Genomic DNA, 21577 nt, shown 5'->3' with positions numbered 1-21577 from the left:
GTCAGACCACTGAGACTCAGCTCACATGCTCACTGTGTAATCCACTTGGAAACCACTCGCCTTTGGAGAGCTGGAACTCTAAAATCTTTGTGGAAATGTTCGAAAATGAAAGTGGGAGTCTGGAGTCACTATTAACAGAGGGCGCATAGGAGAGAAAACAGCCTAAATCATTCAGGAAATGAGGCATTTAAAGTCCCAGAGTGTCCCCACTGTTCACATACCAGGGAGGATCCAGAAGAACAAGATCCTCTTTTAAGTTTAGTCTATATTCTTCAACACTGCAGACTATAGTGATAGTAGGGGCAGGCTTTTAAAGTTCTTCCTTTCACTTCAAAGATAACACTGATTTTTATTCATATTGTTCTGGTCAGAAACTTACCCGTTTTTGAATTACGTTTATCAGCAACTGTATCAAGTAGATCCTGTGTGGGTGCAGGGCCTTTAAAATTGGGGAGTTTGCACTTACTGTGGGCTCTACTTGTCAATCAATTCTTTTTCAACTTTCTACTATAGGAAAAAATGTAATACATTCTTGATTTTGGGGTGCATATTTTAGTCATATTGCTGTCAACTTCCCCAAATACACTGAAACTCCTGTTTATGTTATATTTATGTATATCTCAGTAAAATAGTTCACACAAAGACTTCTATTTGAAATGATAACAATTACAGTTAAAATAATTAGTAATAATAATAGTAATAATAATAATAATAATAAAAGTTACTCTCTGTTGGATCCATTTACTTGGTAATAGATCATGCATGTCCATCAAATTTCAGCACAACTTTGGATGCTAAATGACAGTGGCAATCAAAACAAAGCCAAGCTTACAGTCTGAGGAGAGATAGACATAAATCCAAGGAAGAGTGAGAAGTGCTACTAAGAGAATCAAAGAAGCTGACACATGGGAGTGACTTGCACAGGGAAGCCTTTCTATAAGTGACAATTAGCCAGGATGCAACTAGCTGGAAGAACTCGAACACCCAGTAGAGTAGCCAGAGTATGCGTCTGAGACGGTACTGAGAATAGTGAGGATGGAGCCAGCAAAACCATGTGGACACAGTATTGTGGACCAGGAGAGATCTTGGCAATAACAGGGCCAGCACCAGGGAGGACACAGGCTGTCAGGAAAGTTCTGAGGTGTGCGGAGGATTGCTTCATTCAGATAAACATGTTAGTACCTTTCAAAAAACAAGTTTCATTTCAATTACAAACAACACTTTTGGCAGTGAGTACCCTAGGAGAATTAGAAGGGGAAAAGACAAAGGGAAACCAACCATTCAACTGAAATCACTTCTATCACTTGTCATCCCATTGATCTTCGATTTGCTTGAGTGGGCACCAGTAACGTCTCCATTCGTCCCTGTCTCGTGATAGTATAGCCCAATGTTATCTGCTTTCTCCAGGAACACAAAGAGCCTCAAAATGCTCGTTCAGGGTTTTGATGAAGAAGTCTGATCATATTGTAGGTGGGCGGCCACTCGGTCTTTTGACATCTTGTGGAATCCACTTGGGAACAGCTCTAGTCCAGTGGTCGTCTCTAACTTGCATTTCATGTCTGGCCCATCTGATTTTTGATGGCTTGGCAAACGAGACAGTGTCCCTGACTCTTGATCATTGATGGAGGTTGGAACTCCGGATTCCTTCTCTCGCTTGAGTTCCAAGCATAGCTCTTTTGATTCCTCTTTGGGATACCAAATAGTGTTCTCGTCCTGTTTTCGTAGGACTCAGGTCTCTCAGGTGTATGTTGGTGCAGGAAGAACAGTGGAGTCAAAAAGATGTGCCCAGAGCCAGAGGTTTTTCATTCTCTCAACAACTTCTCGGACACTCTTGAAGGCGTTCTACACCACTCTCTTCCTCCTGCGCAGTTCTGGCGCCAAGTCGTTCCTCATGTTGAGTTCTCGACCCAGGTACACATATTTCCTGCATTAGAAGATGTTCGTTCCATTGAGAGCAAACAGAACATCAGGGCCTAGTTCGTTTTTCATGAACACTATCTTGGTGAGATTCAGCTACAGGCCGAACTTTCCACACTCAAGGTCAAAGTCAGCCAACATTTGTGCCACTTGGCTAATGTTTGGTGTTATTAAGACGATGTCATCAGTGAAGCGGAGGTGATGTAGTTGCCGACCTTCTATCTTCACTCCCATTCCTTCCCATTCCAGTTGTCGCATGATGTTCTTGAGGGTGATACTAAAGAGTTTTGGTGAAATGGTATCACCCTGCTGAACCCCTCTCTTTACATCAATGATCACTTCCTTGTAGAAATGTGAGATCCTGGTGGTGAATCCATAATACATCTTACGGGGGATCTTGATGCACTGACTTTGAATGTCCTGTTTGGCTAGGGCTTCGATGACCGCTTCAGTCTCAACAGAATCAAAGACCTTCTTTAAATTGATGAACGTTAGACAGAGGGCATCTTGAACTCTCAAGAAACTTCAATGAGCTTGGTCACTGTGTGGATATGGCCGATGGTGCTGAATCCTTTTCAGAACCCGGCTTACTCGCATGGTTGTCCTTTGTCTAGTGTTCTGCCTATTGTATTAAGATACCTCGAGTGAACAACTTGTAGACGATGGATAACAGGCAGATTGGGTGATATTTGTGATGTCGTGGATGTCTCCCTTCTTGTACAACAGAACGGTCCTGCTGGTTTTCCATTGGGACAGAACCTTGCATTCAGACAGGTAGCATGTGAAGAGCCGAGCCAGTGGATTGACGAGTACTGGCGGCAGATTCTTCAGGTGTTCAGGTCTGACCTTGTCTGGACTGGACTGGATGCTGTACATGTCTTTAACAATGAAATGGCGTGTCAGATTTTGGAAGGGAGGACATTGGGAATGACATATCTATCCTGAAGAATTTGGTATATGGGCAGGTGGACGTGGCTGTCAAAGAGATCTGGGTAGAAGTTGTGAATAATCCTCTCCATTGCCTTTTGGAAGACATCATATCCATCAGGATGTCGGAGGGCAGTCATCTTGGTCTTGTAGTTGGCGAAGGACAGGCAAGCGTTTCGAATACTTTTCTCGCCTTCTGCCACATCGGCCAACACTGCTGCTCTTCTCTCTTTGAGGGCTTCATTTATTGCTTCTCTGCACAGCTTTGCGAGCTAGGACGTTAGCTTGTGATTGCCTAAGGCTCGTGCCAAACCATGTTGGAGAATGAGCTCGAGAGTTTCCGAAGACAGGTGTCTGTTTGTGGCTTTCCCACTCTCGGCATTCCTCGCAGAGTCATGGAGGTGCTGAACCAGTCAATCTTATTCCTTGTCGATGTTGTCGGTGACGGCATCTTCCCACGCTCCACAATAGTGCCAAAGAGCTCCCAGTCGGTGGTCATTCTGGGAGTTCTCTTCTTAAACTTAAACTTTGCAGACTGTTCTCCCCGCTCTGTGAAGTAGAATTTTGGACAAAGGAAACAGTGGTCTGATCCCGTTTGGAATTTTGGGACAACAGCGACATTGGTCAGGCAAAACTGTCGACTGAATATGATGTGGTAAATTTCGTTGTGGAACTGTCCACCGGGAGACTCCTATGTCCAACATTTAGATTCGGCCTTCTGGAACTGTGAGTTACCACAGATGGTCTTAGCCGACATGATGAACTCAAGACAGTCTCTCACCCTGTTCGTTCCATTCTAGGTCATTGGTACCGATGTAGAGCTCTTGGGCGATCTTCTCGGTCCTATCTTGGCATTAAAATCACCGACAATGATCTTGTAGAAGGTGTGCTCTTCTTTATAGAATTTATCCAGCTCCAAGGAGAACTTCTCAATTTCTTCTTCATCATAGCTGGATGTTAGTGTATAGACGACGAAGATAGAAACTGCTGGCAGTGAGCCACATCTATTCAAGCGTAATCATCTGATTCGGGTTGTTAGGCATTCAAATGAATCAATGCTCATGGCCAAGTTTGTGTTGACAAGGACACCGACGCCACCGACGCTTCTGTTGTCACATGTCCTTAGGAAAAGTTCTTCTCCAGTGTCAAAAATGGCATGATGTGATCAATGCCTTCTCATTTCAGTCAGACCAATGATGTAGTACTTGATCTTCTGAGCTTGCACCATCAGGTCCTCGATGGATGCTTCTGATGCCAGTGTACATGTATTGAAAGTACAGACAGTCATTTTAGTCTTTCTCCGTTTTGGCAGTCTAGTTCGTCCCTGAAATTTTATCAGCCTCTTCTTGCTCATCCTTCTTAATGCTGCTGTATTGGGGGCTCTTTCGCTGTTAGGCAAATGAGGCCCATTTTTCTTACTGTTTTTGGCATATCGAATACACCACGGGTAGCTTGCCAGGCTCTGCTGTGAGGGTGGGGTACTCTCGGTAGCTTGTCGGGCTCTCCGAGAGGGATGGAGGCTTTTAGGGCAACCTCTAATCGCCCTTACAGTTGTTCCCATGATTCACACCATATTTAAACCCCATTAAATATGGTGCAGATATTATGCAAAATGGGTATTAAGTGTCATGGTGTGTCGTGCGGCTAACACTATTTCAACTGAAATAGTGAAAGTTAACAGAAAAACAGAATGATCTCAGGATTTCAGGAGCATGGCCACACACACGGGAACCTTGGGCCACACCGAGGTTCTGAACTTGATGTTCATGTGAAAACCCATGCCAGGTCATAAGTGGTCTTATACGAGATGACAGACCTCGGTTCAGGAAGATACTGACCAGACTAAGCTGTACCCTGTCAAATGAAACCTTAGTGACATAGGGGCATTTTCTAACATTTCCTCAGAAAATTTTCATTAGGGAAAAAAAAAAGTTGTAAGTCACTCAGAACAAACAAACTTAGCAAGAATCCAGATTCGAAATGGTTAAACTATCTGGCCCAAATGTAGACTCCTTTTCTGTTTTCTCAAAAGCCCTTTTTAATGTGCCAACTAGAGTATTCTGTTTTGTTCAATGCACGTTTTCAGTTATGCTTCTGCTTAAAATAACAATTAAAAAGTCATTTTCATAAGAGCAACATGCTGTTTTCTGTATAGAGGAAACTGGGTACGGGTTTGATTCAGATTCTAAATGAAAAACTTTAGAAATCACAACGTAGCCCTTAATGAATCATAATCAGAAAACTACCACCCCCACACAGTTTTACTTGAAGGGCTGCAACTACCTCTAGTCATACAAAAGATGTAAAACAAATGACTCTTTTCATCAAGATAAGGTGAACTAGAACAGGAAGAGCTGAATTAGTCCGGGGGCTATGGTAGAACTCACCTTCCTTGGGAGGTCAGCACAAAGCACTCAGTTTACTGATTGAAAGCTTTACTCTTCCACCTCCCCGCCCCCTACACAGTCTATTTTTATGGGATATATCTTTTGTGACACAGATATTTATTGTGTGCCCAGTGTATGACAGACACAGGCTGTTCCCAAGGTCCTTTGCCAGATTTGGCAGGGAGGAAAGACAACACAAAGAGGGGATTGTAGTCCTTGAATATTACTTTTAGACACAAGGTTTGGGGGGAGAAACCCCAAGAGGAAGACCTAACTCAGTCTTGCAGAGGTTCGGGAAAACTTCCTAGAAGAACTGATTTGTAAACTGCCAAGCTGACTTGTCAAACAGATGGCAGGCTCTCACCTGTATCTTTTCTTGTGCCTCCAACACAGTACACAGGTAGCCAGGGAACTACTCCTGGACATAGTTAGGCTGGCTGGTTCATTGCTAGGGCTTGGAGGTGCTGCTACTAATTATTTTTACACTACACTGACCAGAGGAAAAATCTTACTCCCACTTCTGCTCAGGTCAGAAATGCTCTCGCCACATCATAGACTTCCATTACTGTGTTGGCAAAGCCAAGGAAAGTCTGTCCAACTGAAAGGGTCACCAACAGAATGAAGAGAACAATCTTCAAATTGGAGCTCCCATTCTCTACAGGTGCTTTCAAGAAAAATACCTTTTGGAAGAGTTCAATGGTTTCAGCTTGTTTTATCCACTGCCTTGTGGGCTTCCATTCCAGCACTTCTCATGACTACCCACACCCATTCACTGCCATCACTGTCCCCATGTGGCCTTGAAAGGGATAAAGAAAAAGACCATGCCCCTTGCCAAAAATAATTTAAAAAGGAGGAAGAAACATCCCCAGAGAGGCCTGCTGCTGGGCTGGTGGGATTCCCTCCCCTCGTACACTAGGCTTCCCTTGCAAGCAGCCAGGACAGGTGCATCTGTGCTGTCAGGGCAACATGGTCATGTAAACCTGGGCGAGCTGGGGAAGTAAAGCAAGACCCAACACCTCATGGTTGCAGATTTCAAAGCATTTCTTTGGAAGATTAACAAAAAGAAGCCTGTGAATCTGATCAGCTCAACCATGCAATAGACTTTCATGTTCCTGTAGATAAAGGGAAAAGGATGTGAGGCCAGTTTATCACATGCACAGCAAAAAAGGGAGGATCAAAAGTCCTCTGGAAATAGGCAACGGTGCACCAGAAAGGCCTGCTCTCTTGGATCCTTTGGCAGTGACTTAGGCGAGATGAAGGGTCTTGGTGGCAGGAGTGCCCAGATGCTGGTCTCAGCCCCCCTACTGTGTACTTCCTGCCAAGTGAAATCTCCAGGGTGCTTTCAACTGAAGACAGGGATGAGAGGAAAGGAAGCCAAAAAAAATGGCTCTGGAAAAACATTCCCACCCTCCTTTCTTCTTACTATCACCTTACAGAGAGAATTTTCCAGCATCTGCAGGTTCTTGGAAACTGGGGACAATGGTTGAGAAAAAGCCACACAGGTGGTGGGATTGGTGTAGAAACACTGACTGCCCAAAAAAAAACAGAATATGGACAACTCTGCAAAACAAGGTGCTTAAATAAAGTGAGAAAAAAAAGGGAAAAATATTAAAAAAATTTCAAATGCCAGACTGGCTGTCACGTCTACAATTTGCCTCCAGGCGCCATCTTAGCGCACCAACAGCCCTGGCCCAGAGACACCCAACTGAATCCTCAAATGGATTAGTGCCATACAGAGATGTCTCTGGAACCCAACCATTAATAATCTAGAAACTTACATTTACAATTGTGGCCGTGCAAGCTCCCATGATATTCAAAATAGAAAATAAATTATCTAGCATCTGCCCCTGGCAGGTAGGCTTGAATGGTGGTGGGAAATTTCGAGCAAAACATAATGCCCAAAATTAGAGAGACAGTACTGGGGAAATTGTCTGCCATAGAGGCAGGGTGAGGACTCGGATGCGGGTGGTGGAAAATGTGCACTGGTGGAGGGATGGGTGTTGCATCATTGTATGGCTCAATCTCAAACATGAAAGCTTTGGAACTCTATTTCATGGTGATACAATTTAAAAAAAAAAGTAATGTGGAGTTCATGCCCAACTCAATCAGCTTAATCAATGGCTGAACAAATAGCAATATTCCTACATTATTTAAAAAAAAAATCAAATGCTTCTTCCTCTTTCGGTCACATTTTGAGTGTCTTTCTGTCTTCTCCCTCCAATATTAGTTTCTTCCTGGTGGAACGAGCACTCTGTGCTAGGGCAGAGGTTCTCTGCTCAGCTCAGCCCTAGCAATGCATTTCTAACATCTTTCTTACTATTTATTTATTATCTGAGGAGGGTAGAGGCCTCTAAATATTGTTCTGATTTGCTAATATTAAGCTGGTTTGCTAATATTTTCACAAACATGTTTCTAGCTTCTCCTGTTTAAAAATATTATTCCTCTTAGTCTGAAGTTCTAACACAACTGCACAAAAAATGAGTCCAAAAACTTATTTTCAAGCCTGATTTTTAAACTGAGGCAATGTTTTGTAAAGGAATCTTAAAAGTGCTTGGGTTAATCAGTGTCTAGTATTTAGTAACCCCTCAAAAATGTCTGTTGAATGAATAAGTGAATAAATTCCTTCCATTCTATTTCCTCGTCCTAGAATAAAGGAGATAAGTAAAGTGAAATAGTACTTTTAAACTACACAAATAAAGTGAAGAATTTTGTAGGTTACCAGTTAAGCCTAAAAAATTTATTCTTTTTGTTACTAAAACCCTCCACCCATCCCTCAAATGGTATTTTCTGATAAGAGTCCATTTCTAAACTCTCATCTGTAACTGAATACTGACTGATATCATGTTCACCACACAGCAATATTCAAATCACAACCCTAAAGATCAACTCTACAGGACAATCACTTACGCCCATTCCCTAAACTACCAAGACCTGGAATTCACTAGAATTTAGAACTAGACAAAACAGAATCTGAGTCTTGTAAAGATGAATGGAATGGTTAGTCCTGGAGAAGAGTGGGTGATTTTAACCCAAAGCCCCTATGATAAACTAAACAGTCTCTGGAGAGGTCCACTGTGGAGAGGCCTAATGCATGTGGCTCCAGCCTCAGCTTGGAGCAGGATGTCTGCAGCAAGGGCACTTATCTATCTAATACCCAAGCCCATCTCCTCCACCGCCATTTCCCAGCAGACCCTTCCTAGGGCCCCGCAGTCACTTCCGCACAGCCTGGAGAGAATCAGACCAGATACTTCCTTTCCTAAGAGTCAGCTGGCCAGACAGGGTCCAGACAGCGTCTCCCTCCTCCTGCTGTGCTGATTTTTACTTGGTAAGCATTTGGAATACCTTCTGCTAATAGCAGTCCAGTCAGCAATTTTTTTTTTAATCAAACAATTTAAAAGGCAAAGTAATTAAACAGAGAGAAAGCCCAAGCCTAACCCTGAGTTACAGAAAAAATGGACCCTGGTAAAATCCCATTATGATTACCTTTAATGATGTGACAGATACAAGAAACACCTCTGGGGAGGGGTCGAGCTTATTTCACTATACAGCACTCTGTGAAACAAAAAGTCCACTAAGAGCTATTTGAGCTGTACACTGAGAAAGAAAAGTGAGCACAGTTTTCTGTGTAGTTATGGAATAGCAAATAGCAAGAACAATTTATATTTATTTAGCTTTTACAGTTTTCTCAGGTTAATCTATTTACTATTCTTCACTCCCACTTCCTGTCCTGCCTCAGTCGTGCAGGTCAGATTACCTACAGCAGATTAAGCACAAGTTTTAGACCCTTATCACTGGGGAATATCAAACAATGAGAAATTATTTTTCAGAGTCTAATAATAAAGCAAAACCGAAAGTAATTAATGAACTTATGCTGTGTTTTATGACTTTGCTGAAGGGGAGGGAAGGCAGTATCATCCCTTTAGTGCTCGGGGCCCTCTCTCTGGATACCTGAATCAGTCCTTGAAACCATCACAAAACCCATTAAAAGATGTTGACAAAAGGAAGTCAATTTCATTTATTTAGCTTAAATTTACAGTCATGTATGGCCAGTGGCTTCCATACTCAATAGCAAAGTTCTACAAGGTGACAAAACTGTATACAATTTTATTTAATCTAGTTTCTAGCAATAAAAATTTTCTCATGTTCTGCCTTATTTCTACCAGTTTCTCCTATATAGTACCTTACATACACCTGATGCTCAATGAGTATTTGACAACTGATTTTGGATTAATTTACTCTGACTGTCATCTGCAAAACAGAGGATATTCATTGGAAATTTGCTGTCATTCACAGACCTACTCACTTCAAGCAGAGGTAACTGTGTTCTTTTAGCTCATGTCACCTTTCCCTGAGGTTACACAACCTGGCCCTAACCCTGACCCCTTTCCTGGATTCCCCAGACAGAAAAAGTCATTTGGGGAGCCTTGTTCCTTTATGCCAGATCTGAAGAAATCACACAGGGTTCTGACACTCCAGCAGGGGTGCATCAAAGGTAACTGGAAACGGAAAGAGGGGAGGGGCAAGGGCAGATGGGCTACAGCACTGTCTTGAGATGGACACTGTAACAGGACTTCCTTTTACACTTTACCTTGACTATCCGGTACCTCTAGAAAGGTTAGGACAGTACAGGAAACAAGAGGATACAGAGGTAAGAGAGAATTTGTGTGGAGTTCAGCTTGGTTTGGTGGCAAAACCAAGAAATTTGACTAGAATCTTGGTGGTACGCAGATGTGAGGCATGTGCTAGAAACAGTTCAGATTCATTAAGGAAAAGCCCAGCTTCACATAGCCCAGGGATGCCAACCCTGTACTGGCTATCTCACCTCTCAGTCAGGACAGCCTCACAGATGAGCCCCTCATCCCCCTCCCACCCACACCCGGAGGCACCAAACAGCCGCAGAGCTCATAAGGCAGCTGGGACTGAAGCTGCAGTGCAGCGGGGAGGGCGCTGGCCTAGAGAGCAGCTGGGCCAGCTCTGATGTCTGACACACACAGTCCCAGAGCACTGCCTCTCTCCCCAAGCCTGAGTACTGCTGAGTGTGCACTAGCAACTCAAAACAACCCAAGCAGGTCAGGGATCACTATAAAATTGCTCAGGTTATAAACCAATCACATGACCTTTCTTGAGATAAATCAGTCTGATTTATCATACCACTCAGGTATGGCTGAGGGATGCCTGATAAGAACTCACTGAGTCTCACAGGAAAGGCCATTATCAGCCTCAGGCAGCAGTAACATAAAGGGGTAGCAGCAAAGAGGCCAAGAGCACCTTAGGCAAGTTCCCATCTCATAAGCTGGGGGCGTTGGGGCACCAGGGATCCAATTTTGCTTGAGAGCCCTGGGGCCTTACACTTTGCCAACATTGTCTCTCACATGGATGAGAATCTGGTTTTAGGTTTATCACAGAGTTATTATGTATGAACACTTCATAAAAGATTTGTAGATTTACAAAACTTCAGTACTCACAGGATATTAAAACCAGTTAGAGGGCAATCATGTTAAAGGTATAATCACCCCTGAAATCTTGTCAAATCAGGGTGTAAGAGCATTCAAGAAAAGTTTCAGAAATGTGGCTTACAGGGCAATGTTATGGTCAATTGGCTTTTGATCTCGCATGTGAAAAATGTGAACTTTCATATATTGCAGGAGGCCTTGCCACTTCTTTCCTAAGTGTTGGTCAAAAATACTAATTACTTGACTAATTAAACTGTGAAACTTCCCTTACAGATGATTTAAAAAAAAAAAACAACTATTTTCACCTCACAAATTTAGTTGTGACATATCATCAAAAAATGTAGAAATATTTCAATGGCTTTATTGCAGACAGCATGAACATTTTAACAATCATATAAAAATACATTGAAGTTAATGAAAATAGTCTGTTCCTTCATAAGGACTGGGGGTGGGAGGGGAGGGCTGGGAGGGGAGGGCTGAGGAACCCAGCACTGGGGGAGTGAAGGAGGAGGCTTGCAAAGAGGGAAAATACATTACCACAGGAGTGGAAGCCAACAACCTCTCAGCCCACACAGGACACCAGCATTCCAAACAGATCAGCAGTCCTCACTGGATTTGTGAGTTTTAGGTTCTTTGTTTTCACTCAATCTGTAGTCACAGGCTGATGCCAACTGCTTTCACAGTCACCCTTTAATTCGATATATACAGTATTTCAGAGTGCCATATCAGCACTCTGAATTTGTGGGGTGAAAATTAGTGCTACACAAAACTGAATCTAATACCAAATACTGCAATCCAGAGAACCTAGACTCTGCAACACATATACACCAAGACTGCATCAAAGGGCCAGTGGCCTATTTGTTCTAATACCCATGCCCAGATCTGTTGAGAGGAGCCAAGATTTAACGTGGGGAGAAACTCACCAGCATCCAGGCTGCCAGTAACTGCTGTCCAGCCCATGACAGGTGGGATGGCCCCAACCACAGCTCCGACCCACGTGTTGGCAATGCTGATCCTCTTCAACGGAGTATAACAGCAAGTGTACAGAAAGATGTTGAAAGCCCCCAGGGCACCTGTGAGAGGATTCACCCCCCAGGTGAGAAGGGCAACTCCTGGAACAGCACAGCAAGTGGCAAAGGACACTGCCAGCAATGGGCTGAAAAGTAAGAGACAACACAGAGCGATTATTCCCAATGCAAACAGCATACTGGCTGAGCAGAGCTGATGAAGAAAGGGGTCCAGCAGAGTGACCCACGAGGACAGGTGTCTCCCATTGGAGGATACCCTTCTCATGAAAATTACAGCATGAAGGAACTGTGTTTGTTGGAACTCTGGCTGCTCCTCTTGATTCTGTCAACTGGGAATCAAGAAGTTGAGCGAGAGAATGGAGGGGTTGGACAGAGAGTGAAGCGGGTAGGGCCTTGCCTTGAAAGCAGTCATCCTGAGTCTGACCCCAGCAGCCCAGACAGTCCTCAAAGCCCCACCATGAGCGATTCCTGAGCATGGAGCCAGGAATGGCTCCTGAGAATTGCTGGCTGTGGCCCCCAAACAAACAAAATTAAAAAAAAAGAGAGACAGTAGAATGTTCTGGATTGTACTTTAGGTTCTGCCCTTTCTTAGTTGGATTTGTTCTTACGTGAGGGAGAGGTTATCAGTGAGAATCAACATTGACAGCTTTTTAAACATATCCTGTTTTATAGAAGTGACAGCTATGGATAAGCCAGTAAGACACAAGACCTCTGAACAAAAACTAGTATCTAATTCTAGAAGTAGTTTTAACCATTTATTTATAGTTTATTTTAAAGCATTATCTAATTGTCAGTAGTGGATAGCAATAGTGCAGCCAAGAAAAACCTATTCCCAATAAATCACAGACTGTACACCGGACAGGTTTCATGCTAAAAGTAAAATGTCAGGAGGCTGTCTTGCAGTAAGCGCACTTCCATTTAATTTTAATGCATTAACTTGTCCTATGAACACAGACTACTAAGAAAGGGCCTTATTGAGTATTATATAATTACATAAAAACGGTCAAATAAAACTCTATATTGGTAGTGATGATTATAAAGCTGATTCTCAATGGGTCCACTTAAAAAAATTGCTATTCACTGTGATTTCCAAAGTTGTTTCCAGGCAATGAGTGTCAGGCATTCAATGTTCTAACTCCAGACTCAACAGCAGTGTGAATGCCTCTTCACCAACACACGGTTCCCTCCCTCTCCCCAACCTACTTTCTTATCAAACTTACTTTATTTTTGCTTATTATATTTTGGGTCCTAAGCTTACACTAGTGTTGACTAGTGGCTTTGATGTACATAGTTACCTCAACCCCACATGGTGAGATAAGAGCCTTGGCCGATGCCCTGTGCTATCATCAGTCTGCCTCCTTACCTCTTCCCGCCTCGACCCTCCCTACTCCCCTCTTTTCTTAGAATTCTCATTTCTATAATCCAGAGCCAACAGTTTGCCATGATATGATAATTTCCATTCCCTTGTCTTTTTATTCTACATACTACATATAGATGAGAACATCTGTATTTAGCCTTCTCCTTCTGACTTACTTTGCTTACTGTAATACCCTCCATGCAGGTTTCAGTGAACTGTGATTTCATATTTCTTATGGCTGCACAGTACTCTATTATATGTACATCTCCAGCTTCTTTCTTTACCCATTCCTCTATCATTTGACATTTGGGCTGTTTTCATACTTTGGCTATTGTTTACTGTAATGCAAACATTGGGTGAAGTATACATCTTTCTTTTCAAATTAATGTTCTGGAGTACAAAATGCAAAGGCCACACTGTTAATTTTTATGGACCACATCAAGGGGTACTTACTCCTGGCTTTTTGCTCAGGAATCACTCCTAGTATGCTCTGGGAATCCAGGAGGCTGTATGTGGTACCAGGTATCAAGGCCAGGCCAGTGCATGCAAGGCTTGCCTGCTGTATGATTGCTCTGATGCCTGGGTCTACTTTTTAAAAGTAGTCTTTTCGCCCTCCCGTCCCCCACTTCCCGCTGCTGTCTGCGTCCCCCGAGTTTCTAAAGCCACTCCCCGCCCGCCCTGCGCACCCCGTCTCCCGAACCGGCTTGTAACTGCGCACGTCCTTCAGGTACGAGGACCATCCCTCGGCCACGCCCTCCCGTCCCCCGCCATCAACAGGAAGACACTGGGGGCGTGGCCTGTGTCTTAGTGGGCGTGGTCTCAAAGTGGGCGTGGCCTACTTTCCTACTTTAGGAAAAAATAAATAAGATTGATAAACCGCTAGCAAGACTCACAAAGAAAGAAAGAGAGAAAACTCTAATAAATCGAATCAGAAATGAAAAGGGGGACATCATAACAGAAACCAGTGAGATTCAAAAGATCATTAGAGACTACTTCGAAGGTCTTTACGCCACAAAAAAGGAGAACCTAAAAGAAATGGATGGATTCCTTGATTCCTACAATCTCCCAACACTGAAGAAAGAAGACCTGGAATACCTGAATAGACCCATCAATGTTAAGGAAATTGAAACTGTAATCAAAAACCTCCCCAAAAACAAAAGCCCAAGCCCAGATGGTTTCACTGGCGAATTCTTCCAAACATTTAAAGAAGACCTATTGCCTGTTTTCCTCAAACTTTTCCATAAATTGAAAAAATAGGAACTCTCCCAGTTTCTATGAAGCACATATCTCCCTAATACCAAAAGCAAAGACACCACTAAGAAAGAAAATTAGAGACCAATTTCCCTGATGAACACCGATGCGAAAATCCTCAACAAAATACTAGCAAATAGGATCCAACAACTCATCAAAAAGATCATACATCACGACCAAGTGGGATTCATCCCAGGGATGCAAGGATGGTTTAACATTCGGAAATCAATCAACATAATCCAGCATATCAACAAAAGTAAAGATAAAAACCATATGATCATATCAGTAGATGCAGAGAAAGCATTTGACAAGATCCAACATCCTTTCATGATGAAAACCCTCGCCAAAATGGGGCTTGGAGGAACTTTCCTCAAGATAGTCGAAGCCATCTATCACAAGCCTACGGCAAGCATTATCCTCAACGGGGAAAAACTAAGGGCCTTTCCTCTGAGATCAGGCACAAGACAAGGATGCCCACTCTCACCACTCCTCTTCAATATAGTACTGGGAGTACTTGCGATAGCTATTAGACAAGAAAAAGAGATTAAGGGCATCCAGATAGGAAAGGAAGAGATCAAACTCTCACTATTTGCAGACGACATGATACTATATCTAGAGAAGCCTAAAGCCTCTACTAAGAAACTCTTAGAAACAATAGACTTATACAGTAAAGTTGCAGGCTACAAAATCAATACCCAAAAATCCATGGCCTTCATATATGCAAACAATGAGGCAGAGGAAAGGGACATGAAAAAAGCAATCCCATTCACAATCGTGCCCCAGAAAATCAAGTACCTCGGAATCAGCTTAACCAAGGAAGTAAAAGACCTTTACAAAGAAAACTACAAAACGCTACTCCATGAAATCAAAGAGGACATGAGGAAATGGAAACATATACCCTGCTCGTGGATAGGGAGAATCAATGTTGTCAAAATGGCAATACTCCCTAAAGCATTATACAGATTCAATGCGATCCCTATAAGTATACCCATGACATTCTTCAAAGAAATGGATCAAGCAATCCTAAAATTCATATGGAATAACAAACGTCCAAGGACAGCTAAAACAATTCTTGGGAAAAAGATGATGGGAGGCATCACCCTCCCCAACCTCAAACTTTACTACAAAGCAGTAACAATTAAAACAGCATGGTACTAGAACAAAGGCAGAGCCGTAGACCAATGGAACAGGGTGGAATATCCCTACACACAACCCCAAATGTATGATCATCTAATCTTTGATAAGGGAGCAAGAGATGTGAAGTGGAGCAAGGAAAGCCTCTTTAACAAATGGTGCTGGCACAACTGGACAACCACATGCAAAAAAATGGGTTTAGACCTTGACCTGACACCATGCACAAAAGTCAGATCAAAATGGATTAAAGACCTCAACATTAGACCACAAACCATAAGGTACATTGAAGACAAGGTCGGCAAAACCCTCCACGATACTGAAGATAAAGGTATCTTCAAAGGTGACATGGAACTAAGCAATCTAGTAAAAACAGAGATCAACAAATGGGACTACATTAAACTAAAAAGCTTCTGCACCGCAAAAGATACAGTGACCAGAATACAAAGACTATCTACAGAATGGGAAAGGATATTTACACAATACCCATCAGATAAGGGGTTGATATCAATGGTATATAAAGCACTGGTTGAACTCTACAAGAAGAAAACATCCAACCCCATCAAAAAATGGGGCGAAGAAATGAACAGAAACTTTACCAAGGAAGAAATACGAATGGCCAAAAGGCACATGAAAAAGTGCTCTACATCACTAATCATCAGAGAGATGCAGATCAAAACAACCATGAGATACCACCTCACACCACAGAGACTGGCACACATCCAAAAGAACAAAAGCAACCGCTGTTAGAGAGGATGTGGGGAGAAAGGGACCCTTCTTCACTGCTGGTGGGAATGCTGACTGGTTCAGCCCTTCTGGAAAACAATTTGGACGATTCTCAAAAAATTAGATATTGAATTCCCATTTGACCCAGCAATACCACTGCTGGGAATATATCCCAGAGAGGCAAAAAAGTACAATCGAAACAACATCTGCACATGTATGTTCATCGCAGCACTGTTTACAATAGCCAGAATCTGGAAAAAAACCGAATGCCCCAGAATGACTGGTTGAGGAAACTTTGGTACATCTATACAATGGAATACTATGCAGCTGTTAGAAAAAAGGAGGTCAAGAATTTTGTAGTTAAGTGGATGGGCATGAAAAGTTTCATGCTGAGTGAAATGAGTCAGAAAGAGAGAGACAGACATAGAAAGACTGCACTCATCTATGGTATATAGAATAACAGAGTGGGAGACTAACACCCAAGAACTGTAGAAATAAGTACCAGGAGGTTGACTCCATGGCTTCGAGGCTGGCCTCACATTCCGGGGAAAGGGCAACTCAGAGAAGCGATCACCAACTACATTGTAGTAGAAGGCCATGTGGGGGAAGGGAGTTGTGGGCTGAATGAGGGCTAGAGACTGAGCACAGTGGCCACTCAACACCTTTATTGCAAACCACAACACCTAATTAGAGAGAGAACAGAAGGGAATGCCCTGCCACAGTGGCAGGGTGGGGTGGGGGGGAGATGGGATTGGGGAGGGTGGGAGGGACGCTGGGTTTATGGGTGGTGGAGAATGGGCACTGGTGAAAGGATGGGTTCCCGAACTTTGTATGAGGGAAGTATAAGCACAAAAGTGTATAAATCTGTAACTGTACCCTCACGGTGATTCTCTAATTAAAAATAAATAAATTAAAAAAAAATAAAAATAAAAAGAGAAAAAAAAATAAAAGTAGTTTTTTATGGATTCCTGTGAAGGATTTTTTTTAAGTATAAATAAGTTGGATTTATTTCTTTCTGCTTATTTACATGTTTATTTATTCTTTCTCCAGAAACAAAGGCAATTACTCTAGTTTGCTTTCTTACAGAAGCCATAATTCTGCTTCTGAGGAAATTATCTGCATAGCATTCAGAGATCTGACACATTCTACACAGTGCTCCCTGGGAAGCAGAGTTCCCAGCAGACAGCTTCTAGGGAGCAGTTACCAGTGTAGAACTTCTAGGGAGCCCTGGTGTGAGTGATGGCTAATTCCCCAAGAAACAGAAATACCATGTGTGTACTGCACACCCCTGAAATAACGCCCGTCTAGTCACAGGAATACAGTGTAATTTTAGCAGGTGAGAAAGCCTGTGTCTAGCAGACTCCTCCTTTAAGAAAAAATTTAACTTGCAGAAATTACAAACAGATCTCAGCAGGGTGAGCCCACTCACTGAAAATATTAAGCCACGTCAATGCAGCACGAAAGCCATAAGTGACCTTGCTGGACTCCGGGACAATTCCACCTCCCACTCTGATATGGTAAACAGCAGGGACTCTTTCCAATCCTACACCCATGCTGCTCAGAAAATGGAACCCAACAGCATAGCAGTTGTTCTTGGGGGCTAATCCCAGTGATGCTCGGGCCTTACTCCCGGGTATGCACTCAGGAATTTCTCCTTGGGGTTCCTGAAAGACTCCCAAAGAGCATATGGGATGCTGGGGATAAAACCCTGGCTAGGTGTGCAAGGCTAGCATCATATCTGCTGTACAATTGCTCCAGCCCCAAGGCATAGCAGTCTTTATAGAAAAAGATAACTAGGTATATAATATAAAAAAACTTTTGGGGCTGGAGCAATAGCACAGCAGGTAGGGCTTGCATGTCTTGCATGCGGCCAACCCGGGCTCGATTCCCAGAATCCCATATGGTTCCCCGAGCATTACCAGGAGTAATTCCTGAGTGCATGAGCCAGGAATAACCCCTGTGCATCGCCAGGTGTGACCCCCCCCAAAAAAAAAACTGACAGAACGAGTCATCATTGTAGTATATATTCATTGGAGGTCCAGGGATTTCCATTCCTTATTTCTGGTTACTCTTTAAAATTTACTGATATCCTTAATCACATTAACTAGTCACACAGTAAAGAGACCGGACTGGCTCAACAGCATGGGTACTTGGCTGGGACGAATTTCTCTCCACTTCTTCACAGTGACTGAGCTCCTTCCTCTTCCTTTTCTCAGGGGTCCAGATTCATTCTCAGTCCCAATCCCCTCAATGAATATCCTTCCCACTCACATAATGGCCAGTAACCTCCTTCCTTTCTTTATCTTTCTCCCATCATTTACATTTCTTTTTCCTTAGGGACCAATCATTCTGTGACCAAGCCATGGCTGCAACCTCAGTGGCATTTTCCTGTGAGGTGTGGGGGGTTGACCTGGCTAATCTGGACCCAGTGATATCTGAGAATGTTTGGGGGACCCCCAACCCCTGCCCCTGCAGCCACCAGCTAGCCCCAAAGCTCCTGTGTCAGCCTGGGTTTACACCCACCCAATCTGCTCTGAAGGACGAAGGGAGACTCCATTTCCCCATGGATAAGACACTGCACCCTAGGGTCCAGCTCGAGGAGCTATACGGGCATGGCAGGCCAGGTGCTTCAGGGCTGTCACAGCACAGCAGACCTTTCGCGAAGATGACCCTTGCCATGAGGGTGAGCCTGGGTGGCAGAGTGGCAGGAAGACCCAGAGCAACACCAAGCGTCTGAGGCAAGAATCCCCGAGGGCTTCTAGGGGCCCCCGGGGGGCTCATGTGAGGTGGGGAGGAGAGAGACGGTCACTTTCTGCCCATCTGCCTCTGCCACCCAGGATGCAGGGTTACTGGGTACTTGTCTCGACTCGCAGAAAGGAATTTCAGGAGTAGAAGAGTAGTGAAATTAGTTTTAATTTGGAGGTTTTGAAGGTTAGGAGGGAGAGAAAGTGGGAGAGAGTGGGAGAGTAGAGAATATCTCACTCAAGAGACAACCCTACACACACCCAGCATTAGGCACGAAAGCTTGAAAGTTCCCATCTCAAGAGGGGAGATGTGGGTGACATGTGCTTGGCCACGTGGGCACAAGCAATACGTGGGCTTGGGCAGCACACGTGCCTGTCTTTTACATTTTTAAAGGAAATTCTCTGCTTTTTTTTTTTTTTTTTTTTTGCTTTATGGGTCACACCTGGCAATGCACAGGGGTTACTCCTGGCTCTGCACTCAGAAATCACCCCTGGCGGTGCTCAGAGGACCATATGGGATGCTGGGAATCGAACCTGGGTCGGTCACATGCAAGGCAAATGCCCTACCCGCTGTGCTATCGCTCCAGCCTGGAAATTCTCTACTTTTGATCATATTTGTTCTCCTCCTTCACCTGTGCTTTCTCTTCTCTACCTTCTGCACCCTCCAATCACTTTGCTATGTTTCCTGAAAGGTCCTACCACCCCCCTCAGACCTAAACACCCCAGCTAAGCAGACTATGCAAACTGTCTCTGTCAACCTTACTTTCTTCTTATTTCTCACCATCTACTGAAATGAATTTCCTTAAATTACCTTAAGGTAGTGATATATGCCATGGGACCTGGGGCTTCCTAGTATAGGAGTCAATAACATTTTCCAGATGAAAGATTAGGAAGATGGTCCTATGTTGTTACAGCTCAAATATGACCAGAAAGAGAATTTACATGGCTGGAAAGCCTGAACATATTATAACTTGTTCTTTCAATAAGGTAGTTTATAGCGTATAAGAATAGTTTCCCCCGCCACCCCCACCCCACTGTGGGACTCAAAAAGCTAGCTTTATTTTGGGTGAAACATGTGTCTCAAACATTTTTATTTTTCTTGAATTGAACCTTGTGTGTGTGTGTTTGTGTGTGTGTGTGTGTGTATCTACATAAAAATTGTTGACTTATCCAAGGTTTGTGGAAGTCAGTTGTATTCAAATTAGTGGTATGAAAAACCCTTCTAGAACAGCACACATGAATTTAATTTATGAAGGTAGGCAATTTTACAGGGAAATATAGTTTTTGACCCGCCCTGATGGAATCACAAAAAATCATGAGCATCATTTCTGATTAAATCAGTGTGCTCAGCTGCACAAATGAAAGTTATATGGATTGACAAAGTTGTATGGATTAAACAAAACTGAGGCTATTTACTCAATAGCCATGATCACTGTCCATACCTAGATACTTCAAAGAACTTATTTTCCCTCCTAAAGCTGAAAAGGCAAATTTTAGGGCTTTCTCATATTATGAGCAAAGGTGCGCTCAAAAAAAAACTCAGATATTTAAATTTTCTTGTACTACAATATTTTTGTGAAACTAAGATTATAAAAACAAATATATGTGCATTTCAGCAAACCTGAAAGTAAAAAAAAATCACAAAGAAAATTCAAAATTATTTAGAGAAACATTGGTTTCTATTTTGTACTCTTTCTACAATGATGTGTCTATTAAAATAAGTGAGAAAAATTGTGAGTTTTACTCTATTTCAATATACTATTAAAAATATCTGTATGGGCTGGAGCTATAGCATTGCCTTGCACGCAGATGACCCGGGTTCGATTCCTCTGCCCTTCTCGGAGAGCCTGGCAAGCTACCCGTGGCGAATGGTGCCCACTTGAGCAAATCAATGAGCATCGGGATGACAGTGACAGTGACAATATCTGTATGCCATTAAGAATTATTTTATATCACTTTAATTAATAAGCACACAGTTATCTACTCTGTGGCTACACAATTAATGCAATATATACATTCTTTTGGGATAGCTGGTAGTTTCACCCTTATTCTAAAAACAAATATTAGAATGTGTTGTTGTGATGATTATATTACACGTTATTATTATTTTGGTTTTTGGGCAACACCCAGAGGTGCACAAGGCTCACTCCTGGCTCTGCGCTCAGGGATCAATCCTGGCAGTGCTCAGGGACCGTATAGGGTGCCAGAGATCAAATCCATGTTGGCAAATGCCCTACCAGCGGTACTATTGCTCTGGCCCTATCACAGGATAACTGTTCATAGTTCTGATTAGGATAAATTCTGAAGATAAACCAGATATGAGACTAGATGCTAGAAGAGATATGCACATTTTAGAGGACCTCCTGCCAGCCTGTACTCAGGATGGTTTATACCAGTTTACGTTCCCACTAGTAATGTTTGAGAGTCTATTTAGAAAATCTGTGCCGATAGCTGGTATGGCATTAACAACAAAGCAAAACAAAAAATAACAATGTGAAACAAGTTTATCATTTATCTCCATGTGACAGATGAGAAACTCAAGACTCAATCAATGCAAGTGTGCAAGATGAATAACTTAGGACTCAGATCTATTTGCTGGTGCATTCATGTAATGTGGAATTCTCTGTCTAGTGTGTGAGGCATGCTGGTATAATCT

At 42.9% G+C, this 21577-nt stretch overlaps 1 protein-coding gene across 1 annotated transcript in view; it reads right to left on the bottom strand.

The window, feature by feature from the left end:
• LOC101548818 (protoheme IX farnesyltransferase, mitochondrial) overlaps positions 1-21577 on the bottom strand; it is a 129076-nt gene that overhangs the window by 5117 nt on the left and 102382 nt on the right. Inside the window, exon 6 of the mRNA XM_004603979.2 lies at positions 11608-11840. Coding sequence (XP_004604036.2) covers positions 11608-11840 — 233 coding nt within the window. The remainder of the gene's footprint in view (positions 1-11607; positions 11841-21577) is intronic.

This window comes from Sorex araneus, chromosome 6, assembly GCF_027595985.1.
Source record: "Sorex araneus isolate mSorAra2 chromosome 6, mSorAra2.pri, whole genome shotgun sequence".
Taxonomy (NCBI): Eukaryota; Metazoa; Chordata; class Mammalia; order Eulipotyphla; family Soricidae; genus Sorex; species Sorex araneus.
Note: the sequence above shows the minus strand (reverse complement) of the source record. Positions and strands in the feature narration are given on the sequence as shown.